Raw genomic sequence first — 23,498 nt, 5'->3', positions numbered from 1 at the left:
CCAAAAAAATATCCTATGGGTAATTCTTACCCTGGACAATTAACTTTTGTGAAGACTTACCCTGGACAATTTCTCTTAACATCCCCACGCCTAAAATTGAATCGGTAGAGAGAAAGCAAGACAAAGAAATTTCGTATAGGACTGACAAATTCACTCAGTGTAAAACTTGAAATTTTTCTCTCAAAATTTTCCTCCTGGAAATTTTCCTCTCTATGAAAAATTCTCCCAGCATAAAATTCGTCCTCCCCTTTCCTCCTGAAAAATGTATGGATACTTCCCAATAGCAAATAAAACAATGGTTAAATGGTGTAGAACTCGAAATTTTTCTCTCTAAGTTTTCCTCCTGGAAGTTTTCCTCTCTATGAAAAATTCTCCCAGCAAAAAATTCGTCCTCCCCTTTCCTCCCGAAAAATATATGCATACTTCTTAATAATAAATAGAACAATGGTTAAATGGTGTAGAACTCGAAATTTTTTTCTCTAAGTTTTCCTCCTGGAAGTTTTCCTCTCTATGAAAAATTCTCCCAGCAAAAAATTCGTCCTCCCCTTTCCTCCCGAAAAATATATGCATACTTCTTAATAACAAATAGAACAATGGTTAAAAATGGGCAATGGTAAAAAAAACTGCTGTCTCAAAATTTTTATTGGACGATTTTGGGGACAAAGTGACGTGGGAGGGGGCCTAGTTACCCTCCAATTTTTATTTGTTACTTGAAAAGCACACTAGTAATTTTCATTTCTGTTAGAATGAGCCCTCTTTCGACATTTTAGGCCCAATGGGTAAATACGATCACCCTGAAAAAAAAACAAAAAAAAAATAAGAAGCAAACAAACACGCAACCGTTATCTTTCTTCAGGCAAAAATTACAAAATTCCACATTTCTAAAGATATGAGCTTGAAACCTCTACAGTAGGGTTCTTTGAGAAGCTGAATCCGATTATGTGATTTTCATCAAAAATTCTAAGACTTCGAGGGGGTCTTCCCCCGTTTTTCGAAAATCAGACAAATTATTTCAGGCTCGCAGCTATTGACGGTGTAAAACTAAACTTAATAAAACTTATATATTTAGAATCAGCGTATTAAACCAATTCTTTTGATACAGCTATTGGTATCAAGATTCCGTTTTTTAAAGTTTCGTTTAGTATTGAGCCGGGTCACTCCTTATAGTTCGTTACCATGACCTGTTTGATTACCAATCAAAATTCAAGCAGAGATCATTGAAATATTTATCGTTTTTTCTGCGTTACCAAAAGTATTGTATTCATAAAACCTTACTGTTTCATGATATGTAATTGAACAAATACAAAAAGTTTTTCAAATGAAGTAAAGGAGCAAGTTAAGAACTTAAAACTTTAAAACTTTTAAAACCTTGCACTTTAAACAAAAGCTTTTAGTGCTTTAAAAAATCTTATCTTTCCAATAACAAAGTTTCTTTAAAAAAAAATTAAAAAAGTCAAACTTAACAGTAAAGAGTTAGGAGCTAAGGAAGAGACAGTCCCCCTCATTTAGATAAAAATCTTTTCAAAGACGTTTCAAAACGGTTACATGCTTTCATTTGGAAAAGCTCTTTTTTATTTAATTTATGATTGTTTTCCAAATCATACTCAGGCCTAACCAAGATATAATTTGAGGTACCTGTCCCTTAGATTCCTGGTTAATTGCTTTTAATATGTGTAAATCCGTAATTGTACGTTGACTAAGAACCGTTTAATTTTACTACTACTACTAATAATAACTCACTGCAGCACCAAGCCACCTGAGGCCGACACAGCTACGCAAGCTCCTCCTCCAACCTAATCTATCTAAAGCCTCCCTCTTTACACCCTCCCAGGAAGTTCCCATTTCCTTTAAATCTTTATTTATGACATCCTCTCAACCCAGACAAGGACGACCTGTTTTCCGTGTAGCCCCAGACGGTTGACCAAAAAGGACAATCTTCGGTAATCTGTCATCCTTCATCCGTAGAACGTGGCCTAGCCATCTCAACCTTTCTTTCATTATAGCCCTAGAAAGCGGGATTGAACCACATTTTTCGTACAGCCTACTGTTTGAAATACGGTCAGTCAGCCGGGTACCCAGAACAATCCGTAGGCAATTTCTCTGGAAAACATCTAGTAAATTTTCATCTGCTTTTCGGAGCACCCATGCTTCAGAACCGTATTTGACCATTGTCATCACTTTAGCTTCCAATATTCTAATCTTGGTTTGACGACTTATCTTTCTATTCTTCCAAACTTTTTTTAACTGTGAAAAAACACCCTGAGCCTTAGCTATTCTACTTTTAACATCTTCACTGCTCCCACCATCTTTGCTGAAAACTAAGTTAATAGCAGTATTTGCTGTCCCAAAGAAGTTTCCTGGCGGAGCTAATGATGGCCTACCTTACCTTTTCCACCTCTGTGCTGGTAGGCATGGGAATGTAACATTTTAGCTGTATTGAGAAACATTTTAATTCATTCCTACTCCCACCCTACCTCTTTAACATTTAACTGAATTTTCATGAAGAGTAAGCAGTTTTTCCGTTAAAATGTTCGTTTTAGAATTAACCTGAAAATTAATTAACCTAAAGAATTGACTAACCTTAAAGAATTATAATCAAAAGATTAAATAAATAAAAGAATTAATTAACCCTAATTAACCTAATTAACTTAACCTAAAGAATTACTCATTCCCTCTCATTATAGCTGATACGCAATTACAATCCCCGAACGTAGCCTAGTTTCATTGCAAATAAAGCGAATCAACTTGGTTGAGCCCAGTACTACCACCGTTTGGCATTACTTCTTTTGTAACTGGGAAGCCTAAAATATAGTTATTGATACTTTTAAATTAATTAGCTTCTCAGAATTTTAAATTTATCGCAAATTCGTCCTCTTTTGGGATAAAGTCATAGTTTGATGCCCTAAAATGGCAGATAACAAGACTTTGCCTGACCTAATCTGTATGGTCACTTAAAAAGAGCTATAAATTTAAAATTATGAGCTCACTCCCAATTATGTTGGACCTTCGGTTTTATACTTTGATAAAATTAGTATATAATTTCTGCAGGTTAGCTGCAGAAGTACTGCAGAATTGTATCTACTCAATAACCGAAGCGACGAATCGGGTTAAAGGCAGGTATTCTGCTTTTTAAATGAATAATGAATCATGTTCATGCAACTTAATTCCACAATCATTAAAAACAAACCGAGCTTCATAGCAGAAGACTTTAAAGTGCCAAGGGCATCAAAATGAAAACATATTTTGTATTTATCCTCTCATCTGAAGAACGTATTTATCTTAGGTCTGTTCATACCAGAAAATCAGGGGTTCCAGCGAATTTTCTTTTAGTTGCTATAAGCATTTTTAGTTAGAATCCAGAAGTAATACAAACTACAGTACAACAGCTAAGTACAAACAGCAGCACAAACAGCTAGACTGCAGAAATTATATACACCTTGTGAAACATTAGATAAAAAAACATATTCTTATTTTCAGCTGAAAGTAAGGAGCAACATTAAATCTTAAAACAAACAGAAATTACTACGTATATGAAGGGGGCTGCCTTCTACTTAAAACCTCACTCTTACATTCTTAGTTTTGTACATTACTGAACACAGCAGAAGGGTAACTTCTCAACATTTCTAACCCTCTTCAGAAAAAATTCAGTTCCAGATTAGACTAATTGCCTATCTTCTCTCCCTCTGACACAGTTTTATGGGGCCCCTTAAGGGTCAAAACACTCACACCAGGTTTCTGAAACACTTGCACCTGGTTTCTGAAAAAGCTTATGTTTTTGTGCATTCAACTTCCAGTCAAAATCACATTTTACATCTCAGTTACCTGAATATAAGAAAAAAACTATGAATGTAATCTACAGTCAAATTCAGTAACCTACCACTGCTTACCATGATGAATTAAAGAATGAATACCTGCTTACTCCTCTTTAACCACAAAGAATAAAAGTTTACTATTACTGAAAGGCACACAGTTTTGAATACATAATCATAATGTTGCATAAATAACTTCGAATACCACACTGCCTGTCAATGACGATAAGTAAAAGTTCAAGTAGGGAGAAATTTTTTTTAATAGATAGTGATAAATTTTCACAAAAAATACTAGGTATTTCAGTCACATATGCAGTGAACGTCTTCAGTAGTAATACATTCATCATCAGTGAGTAATAATCCACTAGTATATTAATATTGATGACAGTCACTGCCTGTATGACTGAAATATCTAGTATTTTTTCGAAAATTAATCATTGACTATTAAAAGGATTTACCCCTATTTCCACTAGTTTTATAGCAATGTTGCATAAGGATATTACACTGTCAATATTCTAGGACAGATAGTGTTATATACACATTGTCTTATAACCTTGCTCTCACCTTAGTTGTACTTTAAGTAATGTGTAGGTTTTGGGTTATTCTCCTTGATGCTAGACAATCATATATGAGCAGGTGAGTTTTAATAAAACATTGGAAGAACATGAAAAAAAAAACATGGAACAAATAAACCAGGCAAAACTATAGCCCGTGAAGACCAAGAGTTAATGAAAATATTTCGCTGAGACCTAAATTTAGCTGTTTTCAATGCAACAAGAAGAAAAAAGCAGAATAGAGTAAGATACACAAAATTCCATAAAATAAAATAATTTACCCCCCCCCCCAACTCGTTCTCCACGTTCCGTTTCAAGAAAAATCCCCCTTATTGGCCCAATAAGAGTTTCCACTGAAAGATATAGAAGAACATTCATCCCTCACATAGTTGAAATTTTAAACCAATAGCCAATTCCCCTTCTCAATCCACTTTTATCTTATAGTTTTAGTGTATATTTTGTAATTGCAAACTTTTTAATTCTTGCTAGCTAGACTTTTGTTTAAATTTGTTTTCCATGTTTTAACTTTACGAGTTTTTATCGTTTGACTTTTAATGATTGCAATTTTATGATTTTGTACTGACACTAAAGTGCGAATTCGGTCCTTTTGGGCTTGTGATTGCCGCCTTGTTGAGATAAATCTTATCTTATGTAGCCTAAGTGTACGCAAAAAGAGATGTTAATGTTCCACAATTCTGTCTTAAAAAGTGGCATTTCATTTCGTTGGTTTATGTTTGTGAATTCTTTTCACAAGTAAATCCCAGTATTCCTTTTTTCTGAAGAGAAATAGCTTCGTCTTAAAACAAAGGAGTAATTACATTTACTGGAGGGACAAATACCTCCGTCTTTTGAAAACATGACTAAATAATTTAGTCATGAGACTACACTGGTTAAGCATGCCAATATAAGAAAAGCTCGAAAAGAAGAAAAAACGAGGATATTTACAACTAGTGAAAATGCAATACAAATATTTCAGCCGAGACCTCCGTTCGATCGTTCTCAGTAAAAAAAAGGACCTTAAGAAAGCAACCCCGAAACTGAATAAAACCAATTCTTAAGAACTAAAACAAAAGTAAGACCTATTCCAAGCGACGGTGAAATAGTAACTGATTAAGGAATCAAAAATCATTTTCCACCGGCAAAAAATCATTTGAAAAAAGTATTTGCCATTTTTTTTTATTTAGTTATCCTTTCACCCTTGCTTGGAAAGGGTCTTACTTTTAGTTTAGTGGTGTTTTTATGGTTTGATTTTTACTGATTTAAGTGCTGTTTTCTTAAGAGGGCAGCCCGCTTCATATACGTAGTAATTTATGTTTGTTTTCAGTTTTAACGTTGCTCCTTACTTTCAGCTGAAAATAAAAGCATGTTTTTTTTTATCTAATGTTTCACAAGGTGTATATAACTTCTGCAGTCTAGCTGTTTGTACTTAGCAGTTGTACTGTAGTTTGTATTACTTCTGGATTCTAACTAAAAATGCTTATAGCAAAGTCCTTCTATAGCATTTCTTAGCAAAGATAGATTTCTTAGTACACTTTTTAAAAAACAAAGAATTTTTCAAAACATTTGAAGAAAATGCTCCACTTTTAGCAACAATTTATTATGTTGGAAAAACAAATTTTTCAAACAAGCAAAATCGATTTTTTTTTTATCGATTTTTTAATTCAATTTTTTAAGCTAGATTGTTAGGTTTGTTCCGGCAATTTTTGTTAGATTTGTAGTGGCTATTTACACAAACGTGTATTTCAATGCCTTTTTTTTTATTTTAGCTGCCTCCGGTAATACATCTATACTCAATACAAGCAAAACACGCGTTTTGTTTAATTTAGAATGAAATATTTAATTTTCAATGTTGTCATTTTGACAATATTCATGGCCGGCACATACGAAGTACAAGGCCGGCACATACGAAGTGTCTAAATTCAAATTGACATCAAAATATACGAAAAATGCTATATTGTAAAAATAGTGCAACAATTTGCTTTGGGGGACGAGACTGATCAACAATATTTAGAAGAAACAGTACCCAACCATGAAGTTGTTGAACCTTTTCTATCTGCCGAAGGGTCACTTTTAAGTGCGTAGTGAAGGGTAATCAGTCCAGAAGCAATTGAGGCAACCAGCTTGCCGGGTTATTTACATTTATTTGGCTAATTTTTCGACACCAGTGAAGTTGTTTGCAATCCTAATTGTAGGAGGCAGTCTATCTAAGTAAAAGAAAACACAAACCTTTTTACTTTAAGAAGAACAACATTAGTTCAACATTTGATGTTGTAACTTTTCCAGCATCGAACAACACTTGTAATGAAGTTTATTTACAGTTATTTATACACTTCCAATTTGATATATATCATCCAGTCCCAGGGCACTCTGAGCCCGAAGTGACATGTTTAGTGGACAATCAGTCCCAAAGAACTAATCCTTGTTCACAGCTACAATGGACAATAACTCTCTAGTTTTCCACTAGGATCAAGGACATGTTTGCGCAAATTATTTTAAGATTGAATGCAGCTGTTTAAAAGAGAAATTCAAGAGTAAATAGATAACTGGAAGTATTTCTATGCCATAAAAGACAATATAAAGTGGAATTATGAATAAGGAAAAGAATAAGGTCAACTTCCCCATCTCTTGAGCTAGAGTAAAACCTACTTTCACGTATTGTTCGTTGACTCCTTATACATGCTTTATTGCCCACTACGGGTGGCAGCTTTGCCTTCGTACCCCGCCTAAACGATGCAAACTGCAGTCAATGTAAAATGGACCAGAGTTTTTGGAAGTAATTTTAAAGCTTTACTTGAGCCAGCCAATTGGATTGAATTTTCTATTTGCAACAAAATGCAACATCCCATGGTCTTCGTACGAGTATCCTATGCTGCATGGTTACTGCTTTTGAAATTTCATTTATTTGCCACTGTGGCACATGAACACGTAATTTGAAAAGAATTTTCTGTTCTGGGAATAACAACCTTGTTTCCTTCAAGACATACAAACTAAACACATTCCATCTTGAAGCATTATGACGAAGGAAGACGTATCCCTTACATAGACTGTAAGTTAACTCTAAGAATGTTATACCTTAATTTCAGTGGAGAAAACTTGTTTTTTGTTTAATTTCAGAATGTTTTTTCTAGTTACGCCAGGAAATTCCTCCCATCACCGAATAAATTATCGCCCGGAAATCTCCTCTGAAACTTTCTTCCCCACGAAAAATTCTTTCAGTGGGATATCCCCCACTCGCATTATAAGCCCCCAAAAAATTTATGTGTATTTCCTAATATCAAATTGGCTTTCATTCAATAGCAAATTACAAATATGTAGGACATCCCTTTCTCCCTGACTGTGAGAGTTCGTGTCATCTCCAAAGGCAAAGCCACTGGACCTTTCAACTTAGCTGGATGATAGGATTATCTCAAAAGTTTTATCAGGTGTCTTTGGGGAAAATAGGCTTTGGAGGGGGGTTGGCTAACCTTCAATATTTTGGCACTTAGAAAGGCACTAGAAATTTGGATTTCTTTTCAAATGAACTCTCTCGTGAACTTTCAGGACTATTGGTTTGATACGATTACTTCTTGGAAAAACAAACGGAAAAAAATAAACAAACACGTATTTTTTATCTTTATTCTGGTAAAAAGACGATATTCCCCATTTTTATAGATGGGAGCTTAGCGTTTTCAGTAAATTACTTTGTTTTTCAAATTTAGCGTTTTATTAACAAATTTTAGTTTTATGAATCTACAGTTTGACCACAATTACGCTTTTGAGATTGGAGTTGATTCTTTCCTAGCCTCCCCTATCTCCCAACTACACCTGGTACAGATTTTAGTACCAGGTCATATCAAAGACTTCTTCTAGCAGCCCAAATAAGACCAAATCCTGAACTACCTAAAATCCACAGCCCTATCCTTTGTCAGTCAGCTATTGCGTTCATGTTTTCACCAATAGCTGTAACCTAGTAAAGAACTAGCCACAGTCCATGCGAACAAAATTCAAAAATTGTGTTAAAAAAACTGACTTGTAAGAAAAGTTGTAGCTTATTACGGAATGGTTGCAAATATTTGATTCGTGTTGATAGTAAAATGTTATTTAAAAAGTAATATACACAAGTGGAAATATAACTCAAGGTCTTCTATCGGCTGAATTAAACACTTGCTTATAATCTATAAACTCTAAGAGTAAAGGGGTCGGTTGACACAGGCACTCCTTAATTATCAATCTGAGAATGAAAATTAAGTCGATGCATCCTCTTCCCTTTTTAAGATCACACTGTTCTACACTTAAAACTTTATTGACAACATTTTTCAAAAAAATCTTTTTCATAATCTTCAGCACACTGTCTCTAGCCACCCCAACACCTAGTTGGTGGGGCGCTTCGCGCCCCACCAAGCCCCTCCCCCCCCGCGCGCGTAAGTCACACCAAAGAAACAGGCTTGAGGCTGATAGAGAAAAAAAGAACAGAAAGCGTGCCGAGGAACTACCAGAGCAACGCGGAAGCAGACTTGCTGCTAAAAGAGAAAGTGAAAAAAGAAGGCGTGCCGAGGAATTACAAGAACAGCAAGAAATCAGGCTTGCTGCTGATAGAGAAAGTAAGAAAAGAAAGCGTGCCGAGGAATCACAAGAACAGCAAGAAATCAGGCTTGCTGCTAATAGAGAAAGTAAGAAAAGAAAGCGTGCCGAGGAATCAGAGCAACCTGAAAGTTATCGCCTGGCATTCAGGTACAACCCAGTCGATGATTATAGCTTGAGTAGATGTGTTCAAATCGGGACAATGTCTAAAATTTGTCCCTATTGCAAGGCCTTGAAATTCAATGGTGAAACAATGGGAATGTGTTGCGCCTCAGGAAAAGTTAAACTTCCTCTATTGGCTGCACCACCAGAGCCATTGAAGACGAATGAATGCTTGCCTGAAAAATTCTAATTTATGGGCACACGTAAAAATATTAAAATTAACTACAAATATGCGTGTCCGATGCAGAGACAATGGGAAAGCCAAGAATGTTGTATATTCGCAATTTTTACGTAGTTTAACTCCTGCAGACGAAATGAATGCTTGCCTAAAAAATTCTAATTTATGGGCACACGTAAAAATACTAAAATTAACTACAAATATGCGTGTCCGATTGCAAAAGGATGACTCTGGTCAAACAGTAGACTCAATTTCAGGACGTATACAACTACCTGCTGATTTCTGTAATTTAGTGACGTCCAAAAATGAATTGATTGAAAAAGTATTTCCGAATATTCTAAAAAATTATAAAAATAATAAATGGCTAAGTGAAAGAGCGATTCTCGCACCCAAAAATATAGACGTCCACGAAATCAACAATATTGTTTTGACCAAGATTCGAGACCAGGCAGTCCTTTACAAGTCAGTCGACACAGTTTTGGAACCAAATGAAGCGGTTAATTATCCATCTGAATTTTTAAATTCCATAGATCCTTCAGGGTTTCCACCACACGTGCTACAACTAAAAATAGGCGTACCAATAATACTTTTAATAAATATCAACCCACCAAAGCTTTGCAATGGCACGCGACTTGCCGTAAAAAAAACAATGGAAAACCTAATAGAGGCCACAATCTTGACAGGGCCTTATGAGGGTGAGGCTGTTCTTATTCCTCGCATTCCCATGATTCTTTCTGCTTTTTCAATTTAAAAGATTGCAATTCCCAATTCGATTAGTATTTGCAATCACCATTAACAAAGCTCAAGGTCAATCATTAGAAAAATGTTGTATAGATCTTAATACTGATTGTTTTTCCCATGGACAATTGTACGTTGCATGTTCGAGGGTCGGTAAACCTGACAATGTATTTATATGCAGCAACAATTGGACAGCGAAGAATGTTGTATATTCGCAAGTTTTACGCAGTTAATTTGTATTGTATCTATCTATCTATCTATCTATATAAAAACGAGTTGTGTGGATGCATGTTTGTTTGTTTCTAAAAAGAGCGTTTGCATATGACGTCATTATTAGTACATACGGCTTTGTATATGCACAGACAATGGGAAAGCCAAGAATGTTGTTTATTCGCAATTTTTACGTAGTTTGAAACACATATATAAATCTATCTATATTCACAGGTGGGACACAGGGACACAACTACAATGGCGCATAACTAATATGGCGCGTAACGACTTACGCGCGCGGGGGGGCTTGTGGGGGGCGCGAAGCGCCCCACCAACTAGGTGTTGGGGTGGCGCGAAGCGCCACCCCAACAGCTAGTAGGGAATATAAATGACGACCGGGACACAAGGAATGTTCGATTAGCAATCACCATCAACAAAACACCGGGACACAAATGACGACCGGGACACAGGGAGTATAAATGACGACCAGGACATAAGTAAAAAAAAAATTAAAAACTAAAAAAAGGTAAAAACTACAAAAAAACCAAAAAGAAAAAAAAACTATAAACTAATAAAAAACTAAAAAAGCTAAAAAGCTAAAAAAAAACTAAAAAAGAAAATAAAATGAAAAAGTAAAAAAAATGAAAAATAAAGGAGAAAAATAAAACTAAAAAAAAGGAAAAAAAAACTAAAAAAGGTAAAAAACTAAAACATAAAAAAGACCAATTCAAAAACGAATGTATATACAGACCGGGACACAAATGACGACCGGGACACCGGGACATGACGACCGGGACACAGGGACACAACTACAACAGGGACGCCGGGGGGCTCAGGGGGATATATAAATGACGATGGCGACACAGGGAATCGTCGATTAGCAATCACCATCAACGAAGCTCAAGGGCAATCATTAGAATCATGAGGTATAGATCTGAATACGGATTATTTTCCCATGGACCATTATATGTTGCATGTTCAAGAGTCGTTAAACCTGACATTCTATTTATATGCACAGACAATGGGACAGCAAAAAATGTTGTATTTTCGCAAGTTTTACGTAGTTAAAAACATATATCTATATATATAAAAATAAGTTGTCTGTCTGTCAGGTGACGTCATGTTTCTGTGTCGAATGACGTCATGAAGTTAGTTGTCGTCATTTTTGTTATGACGGTGACTTCATTAAAGATATTTAAGACATATATGTTCACGTAGAAATCTATTAATGTTTAAGTTTAAAATGACTGATGAACTTACAATGGCAAAAGCCGATGAAGATGCTCAAAGAGTCTATGCCAAAAAACTTGCTGCTGATAGAGAAAGTCAGAAAAGAAAGCGTGCCGAGGAATCAAAAGAACAGCAAGGAAACAGGCTTGAGGCTAAAGAACGCAAAACCGCGCAGTTAGATGAAGATCCACCTGGACAGCGAGAGTCAAAACATATCAAAACTGAAAATGATAGCGATGATGATTGGGTTTGGGATTTTGACTTGGATAAGGTCATCAATGCCTACCAGATTTTAGTTAAAAAAACAAAGGTTCGGCGATATTTATTTCATAGTGAAGCTGAAAAATAAAGAAGAAAAAGAAAAAATGTAAAAAACTAAAAATACTAAAAAGAAAAAACACTCAAAGAGAAATTACAGACCGGGACACAAATGACGACCGGGACAGAGGGAATATAAATAACGACCGGGACACTCAAAGAGAAATTACAGACTGGGATACCGGGACACAAATGACGACCGGGACACAGGGAATATAAATGACGACCAGGACACAGGTATTTAAGAATATCGTTCAAAGACAAATTTTTAATTGTAAGAAGACCGTTGAAAGAGAAATTTCTAATTGTAAAATGACTGAAGAACCTACAATGGCAACGGTACCACCATCGAAGTAGATAACCAGTGGGTTGTTCCATATTCCCCATTATTATCAAAAACATTTAATGCACACATAAACGTTGAATACTGTAACTCCGTAAAGGCAATCAAATACATATGTAAATACGTCAACAAAGGCAGTGACATGGCAGTTTTTGGCTTGCAGCCCGAAATCAAAGATTTCGACGAAATCGTACAATATCAGGCTGGAAGATACATAAGCAGTAATGAAGCTGTTTGGCGAATTCTTTCATTTCCGATAAATGAACGTAGTCCAGCTGTTGTTCACTTAGCGGTACATTTACAGAATGGTCAACGTGTTTATTTCTCGGAAACCAACGTGCAACAAAGAGCCCTGAATCCACCGGATACAAAATTAACAGCTTTTTTTTCGCTTTGCAAAAATGATTCTTTTGCAAAAAAACTGCTGTATACTGAAGTGCCTTCGTATTTCACGTGGAATACTAAAAATAAAGTATTTGAATGTCGAAAACAGGGTAAGTCAGTCGACGGCCAACCTACCATCTTCCAAGATACCACGATAGGAAGACTCTACACCGTTCACCCCAATCAACATGAATGCTTCTTTCTACGCCTGCTTTTGGTGAATGTACCCGGTCCGACATCCTTTGAGTATTTGAGAACTGTAAACGGTACTATACATGACACTTACCGTAGTGCATGCCAAGCTCTGAATTTATTGGAGAATGACCAACACTGGGGTAACTGCATCAATGACGCGTGCGAAACGTCAACCTCAAGTCAAATTCGTGCATTGTTTGGCATCATTTTAACAACTTGCTCTCCATCAGCTCCTACAGAGTTATGGGAAAATTTTAAGTCAAAAATGTCCGAAGATATACTCCATCGAAAACAGTTAGAGACGTCAGATATGACTTTTGATTTTACATCAGAAATTTATAACTACACTTTAGTTATTATAGAAGATTTGTGCGTACGTATGGCAAACAAACCTCTTCAGGATTTGGGAATGCCTTCACCTAACCGTATCGCTGCTGTTTCGAAATGTGTAGAATTGGATCGTGAACAAAGTTACAGCACGAGTGATCTATTGTCGTATGTACAAAATAACATTTCCAAGTTAACGTCGGAACAAAAAGACATTTATGATACGATAGACTCAATTTCAGGACGTATACAACTACCTGCTGATTTCTGTAATTTAGTGACGTCCAAAAATGAATTGATTGAAAAAGTATTTCCGATTATTCTAAAAAATTATAAAAATAATAAATGGCTAAGTGAAAGAGCGATTCTCGCACAGCCAACTTGCCGTAAAAAAAAACAATGGAAAACCTAATAGAGGCCACAATCTTGACAGGGCCTTATGAGGGTGAGGCTGTTCTTATTCCTCGCATTCCCATGATTCCAACGGATCTGCTTTTTCAATTTAAAAGATTGCAATTCCCAATTCGATTAGTATTTGCAATCACCATTAACAAAGCTCAAGGTCAATCATTAGAAAAATGTGGTATAGATCTTAATCCTGATTGTTTTTCCCATGGACAATTGTACGTTGCATGTTCGAGGGTCGGTAAACCTGACAATGTATTTATATGCAGCGACAATTGGACAGCGAAGAATGTTGTTTATTCGCAAGTTTTACGCAGTTAATTTGTATTGTATCTATCTATATAAAAACGAGTTATGTGGATGCACATTTGTTTGTTTGTAAAAAGAGCGTTTGTATATGACGTCATTATTAGTACATACGGCTTTGCATATGCACAGACAATGGGAAAGCCAAGAATGTTGTTTATTCGCAATTTTTGCGTAGTTTGAAACACATATATAAATCTATCTATATTCACAGGTGGGACACAGGGACACAACTACAATGGCGCATAACTAATATGGCGCTTAACGACTTACGCGCGCGGGGGGGCTTGGGGGGCGCGAAGCGCCCCACCAACTAGGTGTTGGAGTGGCGCGAAGCGCCACCCCAACAGCTAGTATATATATATATATATATATATATATATATATATATATATATATATATATATATATATATATATATATATATATATATATATATATATATATATATACATATATATATATATATATATATATATATATATATATATATATATATATATGTGTGTGTTTTTAACTACGTAAAACATGCGAATATACAACATTTTTCGCTGTCCCATTGTCTGTGCACATAAATAGATGGTCAGGCTTACTGAATCTTGAACATGCAACATATAATTGTCCATGGGAAAAATAATCCGTATTCAGATCTATACCTCATTATTCTAATGATGTGTCCCTGTGTCCCGGTCGTCATTTATATTCCCCGTGTCCCGGTCGTCATTTGTGTCACGGTGTCCCAGTTTGTAATTTCTCTTTGAGTGTCCCGGTCGTCATTTATATTCCCTGTGTCCCGGTCGTCATTTGTGTCCCGGTTTCCCGGTCTGTAATTTCTATTCGAACAATCCTGTGTCCCGGTCGTCATTTATATATACCGCCTGTGCCCCCGGCGTCCCCGTTGTAGTTGTGTCCCTGTGTCCCGGTCGTCATTTATATTCCCTGTGTCCCGGTCGTCATTTGTGTCCCGGTGTCCTGGTATGTAATTTCATCAGTTGACAAACATGACGTCAGTCGACAAACAACTTCATGACGCATACAGCTCAATCCTTATAATGACGTCAGTCGACAAACATGACGTCAGTCGACACACAAACATGACGTCACTCGACACACACACACATACAGACAACTTATTTATATATATATATATATATATATATATATATATATATATATATATATATATATATATATATATATATATATATATATAGAATGTCAAAAGAATAAAGGCGTTTATGTTGATTCCGAATATATTAAATTCATTATGTTTAATTTTATATCAAAAATATATCTAAAAACACAAGTGATCTTAATGAAAATCTTACCATTAGATTCAGCATGCCAGAGAGCCCTATTGTGGGGGTTTCAAGCTCCTATCTAGAGAAACCCTAAATTGACTTCAAAGTTTGTTGTAATTTTTACTTGTTTTAAGTTTGATTTCTTTTATTCATAGACATCTCTGTTTTTGGCTTTTCCTTTCGAGTCAAAATAATCTCTGTTTGTTTTATATTTTGTATCTTATATAATCATGTTGATGCTCGTTTTTAAGTTATAAGTTCTGTTTCTCATTTTAGATTTAGTTTTAACGAATAATAACATGGAAAGTTTGCTCAAGAATCAGATATTTTGTTGGATTTGACATATTATTTTGGTCGTATTAACCGAGAGAATCACCACATGGAAATTGCATCAGGGGGAGTTCAAGTGAACGGGTGAGATGGTATTAGATTTTAAGAATTTTAAGTATTTTAATAGTTAGTCATATTTTCATTAAAATTAAAATTTCCTGGTTTTAAAAAGATCTGTGAACAAAAGAGGGGGGTGACTAAACAGTGGTATAGGTTTCAAAAGAGGTTTTTACCATATTTTCTTTTACCCTGGTCTCTCCTTGTTTTCAACAGTGTACTAAGTTAATTTCTAATTATTTGCGCGCAAACTTTCAGAGATAAAGACACTGCTTCCATGAACCATTTCCCCCCTTTTAGTCAATTGGGGGCGCTTCCAATGTACCAATCTAATAGTGTTTCTTAATCGGCATAAGAATTTTCACAAAAAATAAATAAATATAAATAAAAATACTTTGGCTTGTTAAGATAATTTTATGGTGGCTAAAAACAAGAAAATTGGCCCCTCCATGGCAACTCCAAGCCCTCTCTTAGCACCCTTCTGGCACAGATTAAATATATAACTTCAATTTTTGACAAATAGTTTTTCACAATTCACTAGTAAAAAAAAGTGCATAATGGTAAAATCAGCAAGAACAATTTCTCTCTGACACCCTCTTGGCTATCACCAATCGTCTTATAGCCTTAGTTTTTCGCGTAAGACTTTTTGCAAGTATATACCCAGCCGACACTTTTGCAGATAAGCTCACAGTGACTAAAATGAAGATAATGTGCCTTTACGGCACTTTTGCAATCCCCTGGTACAACTCATGTAAAAACTAAACATACTACTTAAGTTTTTGACACATAATTTTTCACAGCCTACTACGAAAAATAAGTTCATGCTGACAAAACTGAACAAGAAGATGGCTATATACAGCTCATATACTAACTGAATTTTATACCTTAAATTTTTAACGTATATTCAAAAATCATTAATAAAAAAGATAAGTTCACGATGACGAAAATCAAGAAAATGAGGTCTGCCCCTAGCACCGTCTGGGGGACAACACTTGTATGCTAATCAGAATTCATACAATATATATTTTCATATGGCACTTGGTACTAACCAAGTGACATATAGCAATCGCAAATTCTGTCTGTATGACTGTCGGTACCAGTTTTGCTACTTTAGGCACTTCCAGGTAAGCTAGGACGATGAAATTTGGCAGGCGTATCAGGGACTGGACCGGATTAAATTAGAAATAGTCATTTTCCCGATTTGACCGTCTGGAGGGGGAGTGGAGGGCCAGTTAATTCGGAAAAATGGAGTATTTTTAATTTACGAACGGTTGATCAGATCTTAATGAAATATGATGTTTGGAAGGGTATCGTATCTCAGAGCTACTATTTTAAATCCCGGCCGGATCTTGTGAAATTGGAGGTGGAGTTGGGAGGGGAAACCTAAAATTTTTGAAAACACTTAGAGTGGAGGGATCGGGATGAAACTTTGTGGGGAAAAAAGCACAAGTCCTAGGTACATTATTGACCTAACCAGAATGGATCCGCTCTCTTTGGGGTTGTCGTTGGGGGGGGGGGTTAATTCTGAAAATTAGAAAAAATTAGGTATTTATAACTTACGAATGGGTGATCGGATCACAATGAAATTTGATATTTAGAAAGATATCGTGTCTCAAAGCTCTTATTTGAGATCCCGACCGGATCTGACGACATTGGGGGGGGGGAGTTGGGGGGAACCTAAAATCATGGAAAATGCTTAGATTGGAGGGATCAGGATGAAGCTTGGTGGGAACAATAAGCAGAAATCTTAGATACGTGATTGACATAATTGGAACGGATCCGCTCTATTGGGAGGGAGATCTGCTCTCTTTGGTGGAGTTGGGGGGCGGGGGTAATTCGGAAAATGAGGTGTTTGTAACTTACGATTGGGTCACCAGATCTTAATGAAATGTGATATTTAGAAGGATCTTATTATTTAAAGCTCTAATTTTGAATTACAATCAGATCCTGTGACATTGGGGGGACTTGGAGGGGGAAACCGGAATTCTTGGAAAACGTGAAAATTGAGGTATTTTTATCTTACGAATAGGTGATCGGATCTTAATGAAACTTGATATACATATAGGCTATATAAGAATCTTTTGTCTCAGATGCTCCATTTGTGACTCGAATTGGATCCAGGAACATGGGGGCTGGAGGAGGGAAACAGAAATCTTGAAAAACGTTTAGAGTGGAGAGATCGGGATGAAACTTGATGGGAAGAATAAGCACAAGTTGTAGATACGTGATTGACATAATTGGAACGGATCCGTTCTCTTTGGAGGAGCTGGGGGGTGTTAATTTGTAAAAATTAGAAAAATTAAGATATTTATAACTTACGAGTGGGTGATCGGATCTTAATGAATTTTGATATTTAGAAGGACATCGTGACTCAGAGCTCTTATTTTAAATCCTGACCGGCATTAAGCCTCTGATTTTCCTTTTGAATAAATCTATTGATTCTTCAAATTTTTAGAGCTCGTACTATATGAGCTCTTGGCTCTTAGCTCTTCTTGCCTCGTCACAAGTACCATATGAACTCTTAGCTCTTGTTTTATACAGTTTTTCGCAAGAAAACATACTGCCTTCACTTGTGCACATCAGTTCAGGTCGATTAAAACCAAGAAGGATATGGCCCTCCATGTCAACCCCGGCCATCCTCTTGTACCACTCACATTTTAACTGAACATCATACCTTAATTTTTGACACATATTCAAAAGTCACCAGTAAAGATAAGTTCACGATGACAAAAAATAAGAAAAAGTGGCCTGCCCCTGGTACCCTCTGGGTCCTGCTTGAAACCACTTGTATGCTAGTCAAAATGCATACCTTAATTTTTTGAATAAAAGTTTTCTCAAGTAAACAAACTACCTTCACCTGCACATATAAGTTCATGTTGAGTAAAATCAAGAAAAAGATGGCAAATCCATGGGACCCCTTGGCCCTCCTCTTGTACGAATTATATACCAACTGAATATCATATCTAATTTTTAACACATATTCAGAAGTCACTAGTTAAGATAAGTTAATGATGACAAAAAAAAATAAGAAAAAAAGGCCTGTCCTTGGCACCCTGTAGGTCCAGCTTAACGCCACTTTCATGCTAACACCAAAAACAAGAAGAACATAGAGAATTTTTCAAGACAGTGGGAAAGAAATTAGAATGAAATTTTCGGCCTTATGTCCAAGGGCCGTTCTCAGCAATACAAAAATATATAAGAAAAAACAACTTGCAAGAGGATAAAATCAGTAAAACTAAAATGAACAATTTTTCAAAACAGTCCCAGCATCCTTAACTCAGCGAAGTTCAACCAGGACTGATAAATAAATTGTGATGAAACGAGGCAATTCATTGAAATGAAAGAGAATGATTTAAAAACACGTTGTTAATGTCAGCCTAGCTTTTTTCGCTGCTGATCTCATAGGTCTATTTGTGAATGGTTCTGTGCTAATATCTATTGGTTTTTTATAATATTTTGTAAGGTCATTTTTAATTAAATTTGTGTATAGAACATTTAGTGAATATTCTCCTAAATCCCTATTTAAGGAAATATTATTATTAATCTTGAGTTTGATTTCAATTGCTTCTGGAACTACTTTCTTTATGCCTAGATCGTTGGTAATAATAGTGGATTCTTCAAAAAGTATTTTGTGGCTAAGATTTTAAAAAACATGGCTGCTTAAAGCAGAATAAAAAAAAAAATAAATAAGAATAGCATTAGAATTCAGAGCATTGGGAATATCATCCTTATGGTGTTGTAGGCGTTTATCGAAATTCTGGTGGGTTCTCCCTACATAGAATTTGCCACAGTCGCTTGGTATTTGATGGACACCTGCTTGGCGAGTAACTGGAGTTTTATCTTTACCAGAATTTAGGAGATGTATGATTTTCAAATTATAAGTAAATACAACATACAGATTATTTTGTGTGCATACTTTTTTAAGATTTTTAGTGATTTTTGGGATATATGGGAGGTAAATTATGTTTTAACTCCCATTACCCGCGCCATTTGGTTAGGTGCGGCTTATCAGGATTCTCACATGGTAAATTATCGTTGATTTTATGGGAGTGTCTTTTCACCCTACGGTTAATTGTATTATTAGTAAATAAAAGAGGATACCCATTTCCAAAAAAAAATATGTCCCTGATAAATTCTAGTTGAGCTGTGATGTAGGAATCAGGACAAATGTTTAGGGCTTGATCGACCAGAGATATCACAACACCTCTTTTAACTTGTGGGGGGTTGTTTGACTCAAAATGTAAATATTTATTGTTTTGTGTTGTTTTTCTGTAAATAGTAAAATTGAATTCATCCAAGTTATGAATAATTAGAACCTCTAGGATGAGATTTTATTTGCAATTTCAATTTCTAAGGTAAACTGTAAATTCCTATTATATGCACTAAGGTGATCCAAAAAATACTTAAGTTCATTTTCTCCATAGTTCCAAAGTGAAATTACGTCATCCATGTAACATCCCCAAAAGATATGTTTCAAAAAATACAAATTTAATGACCAATATCCAATATGCTCTACATAAATATTCACTTAAATAGTGATTTACGAGAATATTCACTAAATGCTCTATGCACAAATTAAATTAAAAATGACCTTACTAAATATTAAAAAGAAACAATAAATATTAACACAGAACCTGTCACAAAATAGACCTATAAGATCAGCAGCGAAAAAAGCTAGGCTGGCATTAAAAACGTGTTTTTAAATAATTCTCTTTCATTTCAATGAATTGCCTCGTTTCATCATAATTTATTTATCAGTCCTGGTTGAACTTCGCTGAGTTAAGGATGCTGGGACTGTTTTGAAAAACTGTTCATTTTAGTTTTACTGATTTTATCCTCTTGTAAGTTGTTTTTTCTTATATATTTTTGTATTGCTGAGAACGGCCCTTGGACAAAGGGCCGAAATATTCATTCTATTTTGTTTCCCACTGTCTTGAGAAATTCCCTATTGTTCTTCTTGTTTTTGGTGTTTGTGATGGAAAAGGAGTGTGGTCTTCGTCGCTATTCACTTTCATGCTAGTCAAAATTCGTACCTCAATATTTTGAACACATTTTTTCTAAAGTAAACACACTGCCTTCACTTGTACATATAAGTTCATGTTGATTAAAATAACGAAAAAGACGGCTACTCCATGGCACCCCCTGGCCCTCCTCTTGTACCGATCATATAATAACTGAATATCTTATCAATTTTTGACACATATTCAAAAGTCACTAGTAAAGATAAGTTCACGATGACAAGAAATAAGAAAAAGCGGCATGTCCCTGGCATCTTTTAGGTCCTGCTTGACGCTACTTGCATGCTAGTCAAAATTCATACCTTAATCTTTTGAACACATTTTCTAAAGTAAACACACTGCATTCACATGTACATATTGGCTAAAATGTTCATGTTGGCTAAAATCACGAAAAAGATGGCTACTCCGTGGCACCCCCTGGCCCTCCTCTTGTAACGATCATATACCAACTGAATATAATATCTAATTTTTAAAACATATTCAAAAATCACTAGTTAAGATAATATAATGATGAAAAAAAATAACAAAAAGCGGCATGTCCCTGGCGCCCTCTAGGTCCTGCTTGACGCCACTGGCATGCTAGTCAAAATTTATACCTTAATATTTTGAATAAACTTTTTCTCAAATAAACACACTGCTTTCATTTATGTATATAAGTTCATGTTGACTAAAATCACGAAAAAGATGGCTACTCCTTGGCCCCCCTGGCCCTCGTCTTGTACCGATCATATACTAACTGAATAAAATATCTGATTTTTAGTACATATTCAAAAATCACTAGTAAAGAAGAGCTAACGATGACAAAAATTAAGAAAAAGCGACCTGTCCCTGGCACCCTCTAGGTTCTGCTTGACGCCACTTGTATGCTAGTCAAAATTCATACCTTAATTTTTTGCATAAAATTCTTCACAAGTAAACACACTGCCTTCACTTGTACAGATAAGTTCATGTTGACTAAAATCAAGAAAAAGCGGGACTCTGAAAGCACTTGAATCAACAGTTGCGCTCTGGAAATGGACATCCCTTTCAAAAATATAGCCGGTAACGTCTTTGTGGAACCCAGTATTTCAATCCTTCTATCGCAGTAAAATATTCATTTTAAGTAACTATGTAGGCTATTATAAGAAACTGTTGAATACGAATAACTACAGATTTCATCATTAATTAAAAGTATACCTGCCATCAGCTATGCCAGTAATTTGAAATATTTTTAATTGAAAGAGCCTATTAACCTTTTAATGACTGAAAAATTTAATGAAGAAACGCAGTTAGGGGATAAAATAGTTTCTAAAAAACGCATTATTTACTTTGTAACCTTAACTCTCAGTTAAGAATCAAAAACCACACAATTTCAAATATTCAACCAAACCAATTTTTTCATAGACTTATTTTCCAGCTTAATAGGACCGAGATATGTGGAGAAAAAATTTTTGAGGAATATTAACGCCAGCATTCAACAGCTAACAACCCTTTTTAAGACAAACCCGATAGGTCACCTACGTTCCGCCATCGGGTGCCTATCCCATAGCAACACATGTGCCAAACAGTTCCACCACGCATGGCACAGTCCTTTGAGTGCTTGGCACGGTTAATCCGCGCTTGGTACACCATGCTTGGCACACGCCACTTGGCGTCCGTGATTTCTTGAAGTCGACATCCCTTTGAATTCTCTTAAGCAGGGTAATTGCACGATGGGATTTGATGCATACTAGAGTAAAGCTGCAATATCGTTCATAGATCGTACATCAAGTTTTATGCGAAATATACCTGTAAAAAAGCTTCAAAATATGTATTGCTAAAAATCTGTATGCGAAGGTTCACCAGATTCAAACTGTGTGGACTACCTCCGATTTCCAATTGTCAATGTTGTAGGGTTTGTGAATTGACATGATTTCTGTGTGTGTGCGTGTGGCTCATTAGATTGTCAAATAGGTATAATAAGAATGACGAAGAGCGCTTCTCAAGAGCCTCAGATTGACAACGAAAGAGCCACATCCACCTCGCGAGCTGCCAATTGCTGACCCCCGGGCTATGCTATCTTATATATATTCCTACTCAAGAGTAAATGGGCTTTCGAGGACCTTTAGAAAACAGCGGAAAAAGTAACGGAAACTAATAGAAACTATCAGTAATTCTTAGAAATTCAAGAATTTGGGAAACGCCACCCACTCCCTTCCCCATCATAAGCATCTAGAGTCCTACCTAAGACACATCCACTGATGTTTATTTGGAGAGGAAGGTTAGGCCATTAGCAGTGCCATATAGTAGTACCAACATTAATAGAGGGACTGAAGATTAAAACTTTAAATTTTAATAATAAAGTGGTAATTCGATGAATGTAGTAGTCTGAATTAGATATTACTTTTCCGATGCATTGATTGTATTAGGCTGAAACTTTCAGCGTGTGTTGAAGAGGATGTCGAAGAAACCAAAGGTGCTATGCGCATACTACTACTAATGCTGCTACAATTATTGCTATTTCGCAAGCTAATGACATTAAGGTGAAGCTTTAAAGGAATATATAGGTAGATGTTGAACTAAATCAAAACAAACTATGAGCATGTGGACTTTCAAAAAGATGACAAAACAATATCTGAAGAACAACTTATATTACTAAGTTAGTCCTTTAAGGGTAAGTTATGGGGGATTTTGAACTAGCCAGAAGGCACTATACGTATATTTTTAATACTAATACTGCTGTTACTGTAACCAATGATGCTAAGGGTATTAAGGTGAAACGTTTAGGGAACATTTAGGAAGAGTTTCAATTAAACGAGGAAACTGTACCACTCTGTAATAGCAGGAAATATCATTGAAGCTTTTAAAGGAGCTAATTCGATTCAAAATTAGAAGTTCTGGTGTTCCTTTTAAGAGTAAAAAAGATTGGAGGGCATGCAGCCCTTCTCCCTTTCATTTTCCAGACACATTCAGTCAAACATTTTAAACAAATATTTTGTTCAGCATAGTAGAAAGGTCCAGGAACTATGTCTTTAGGGATGTTGGTCTTGTCAACCCATCAAAATTATATAATTGACCCATTATACTTTCAAACTAAATGCTGCTTTAAACTACA

General features: G+C 35.7%; 1 protein-coding gene across 3 annotated transcripts in view; it reads right to left on the bottom strand.

Moving 5' to 3' along the window:
• LOC136038183 (galanin receptor 2b-like) overlaps positions 1–21,394 on the bottom strand; it is a 190,192-nt gene extending 168,798 nt beyond the window's left edge. For 2 of the 3 annotated variants that reach the window (XM_065721264.1, XM_065721265.1), the window contains exon 1: positions 6,590–6,784. Coding sequence is in view for 1 of the 3 variants with exons in the window: in XM_065721263.1 (XP_065577335.1) it covers positions 21,309–21,374 (66 nt within the window). In the remaining 2 variants the exon portion in view is untranslated. Of the gene's footprint in view, positions 1–6,589; positions 6,785–21,308 lie in introns of those variants that run through there. The other variant, XM_065721263.1, reaches the window with a different exon arrangement.
• Positions 21,395–23,498: the final 2,104 nt, after the last annotated feature.

The sequence above is a fragment of the Artemia franciscana genome, chromosome 17, assembly GCF_032884065.1.
Source record: "Artemia franciscana chromosome 17, ASM3288406v1, whole genome shotgun sequence".
NCBI lineage: Eukaryota > Metazoa > Arthropoda > Branchiopoda > Anostraca > Artemiidae > Artemia > Artemia franciscana.
Note: the sequence above shows the minus strand (reverse complement) of the source record. Positions and strands in the feature narration are given on the sequence as shown.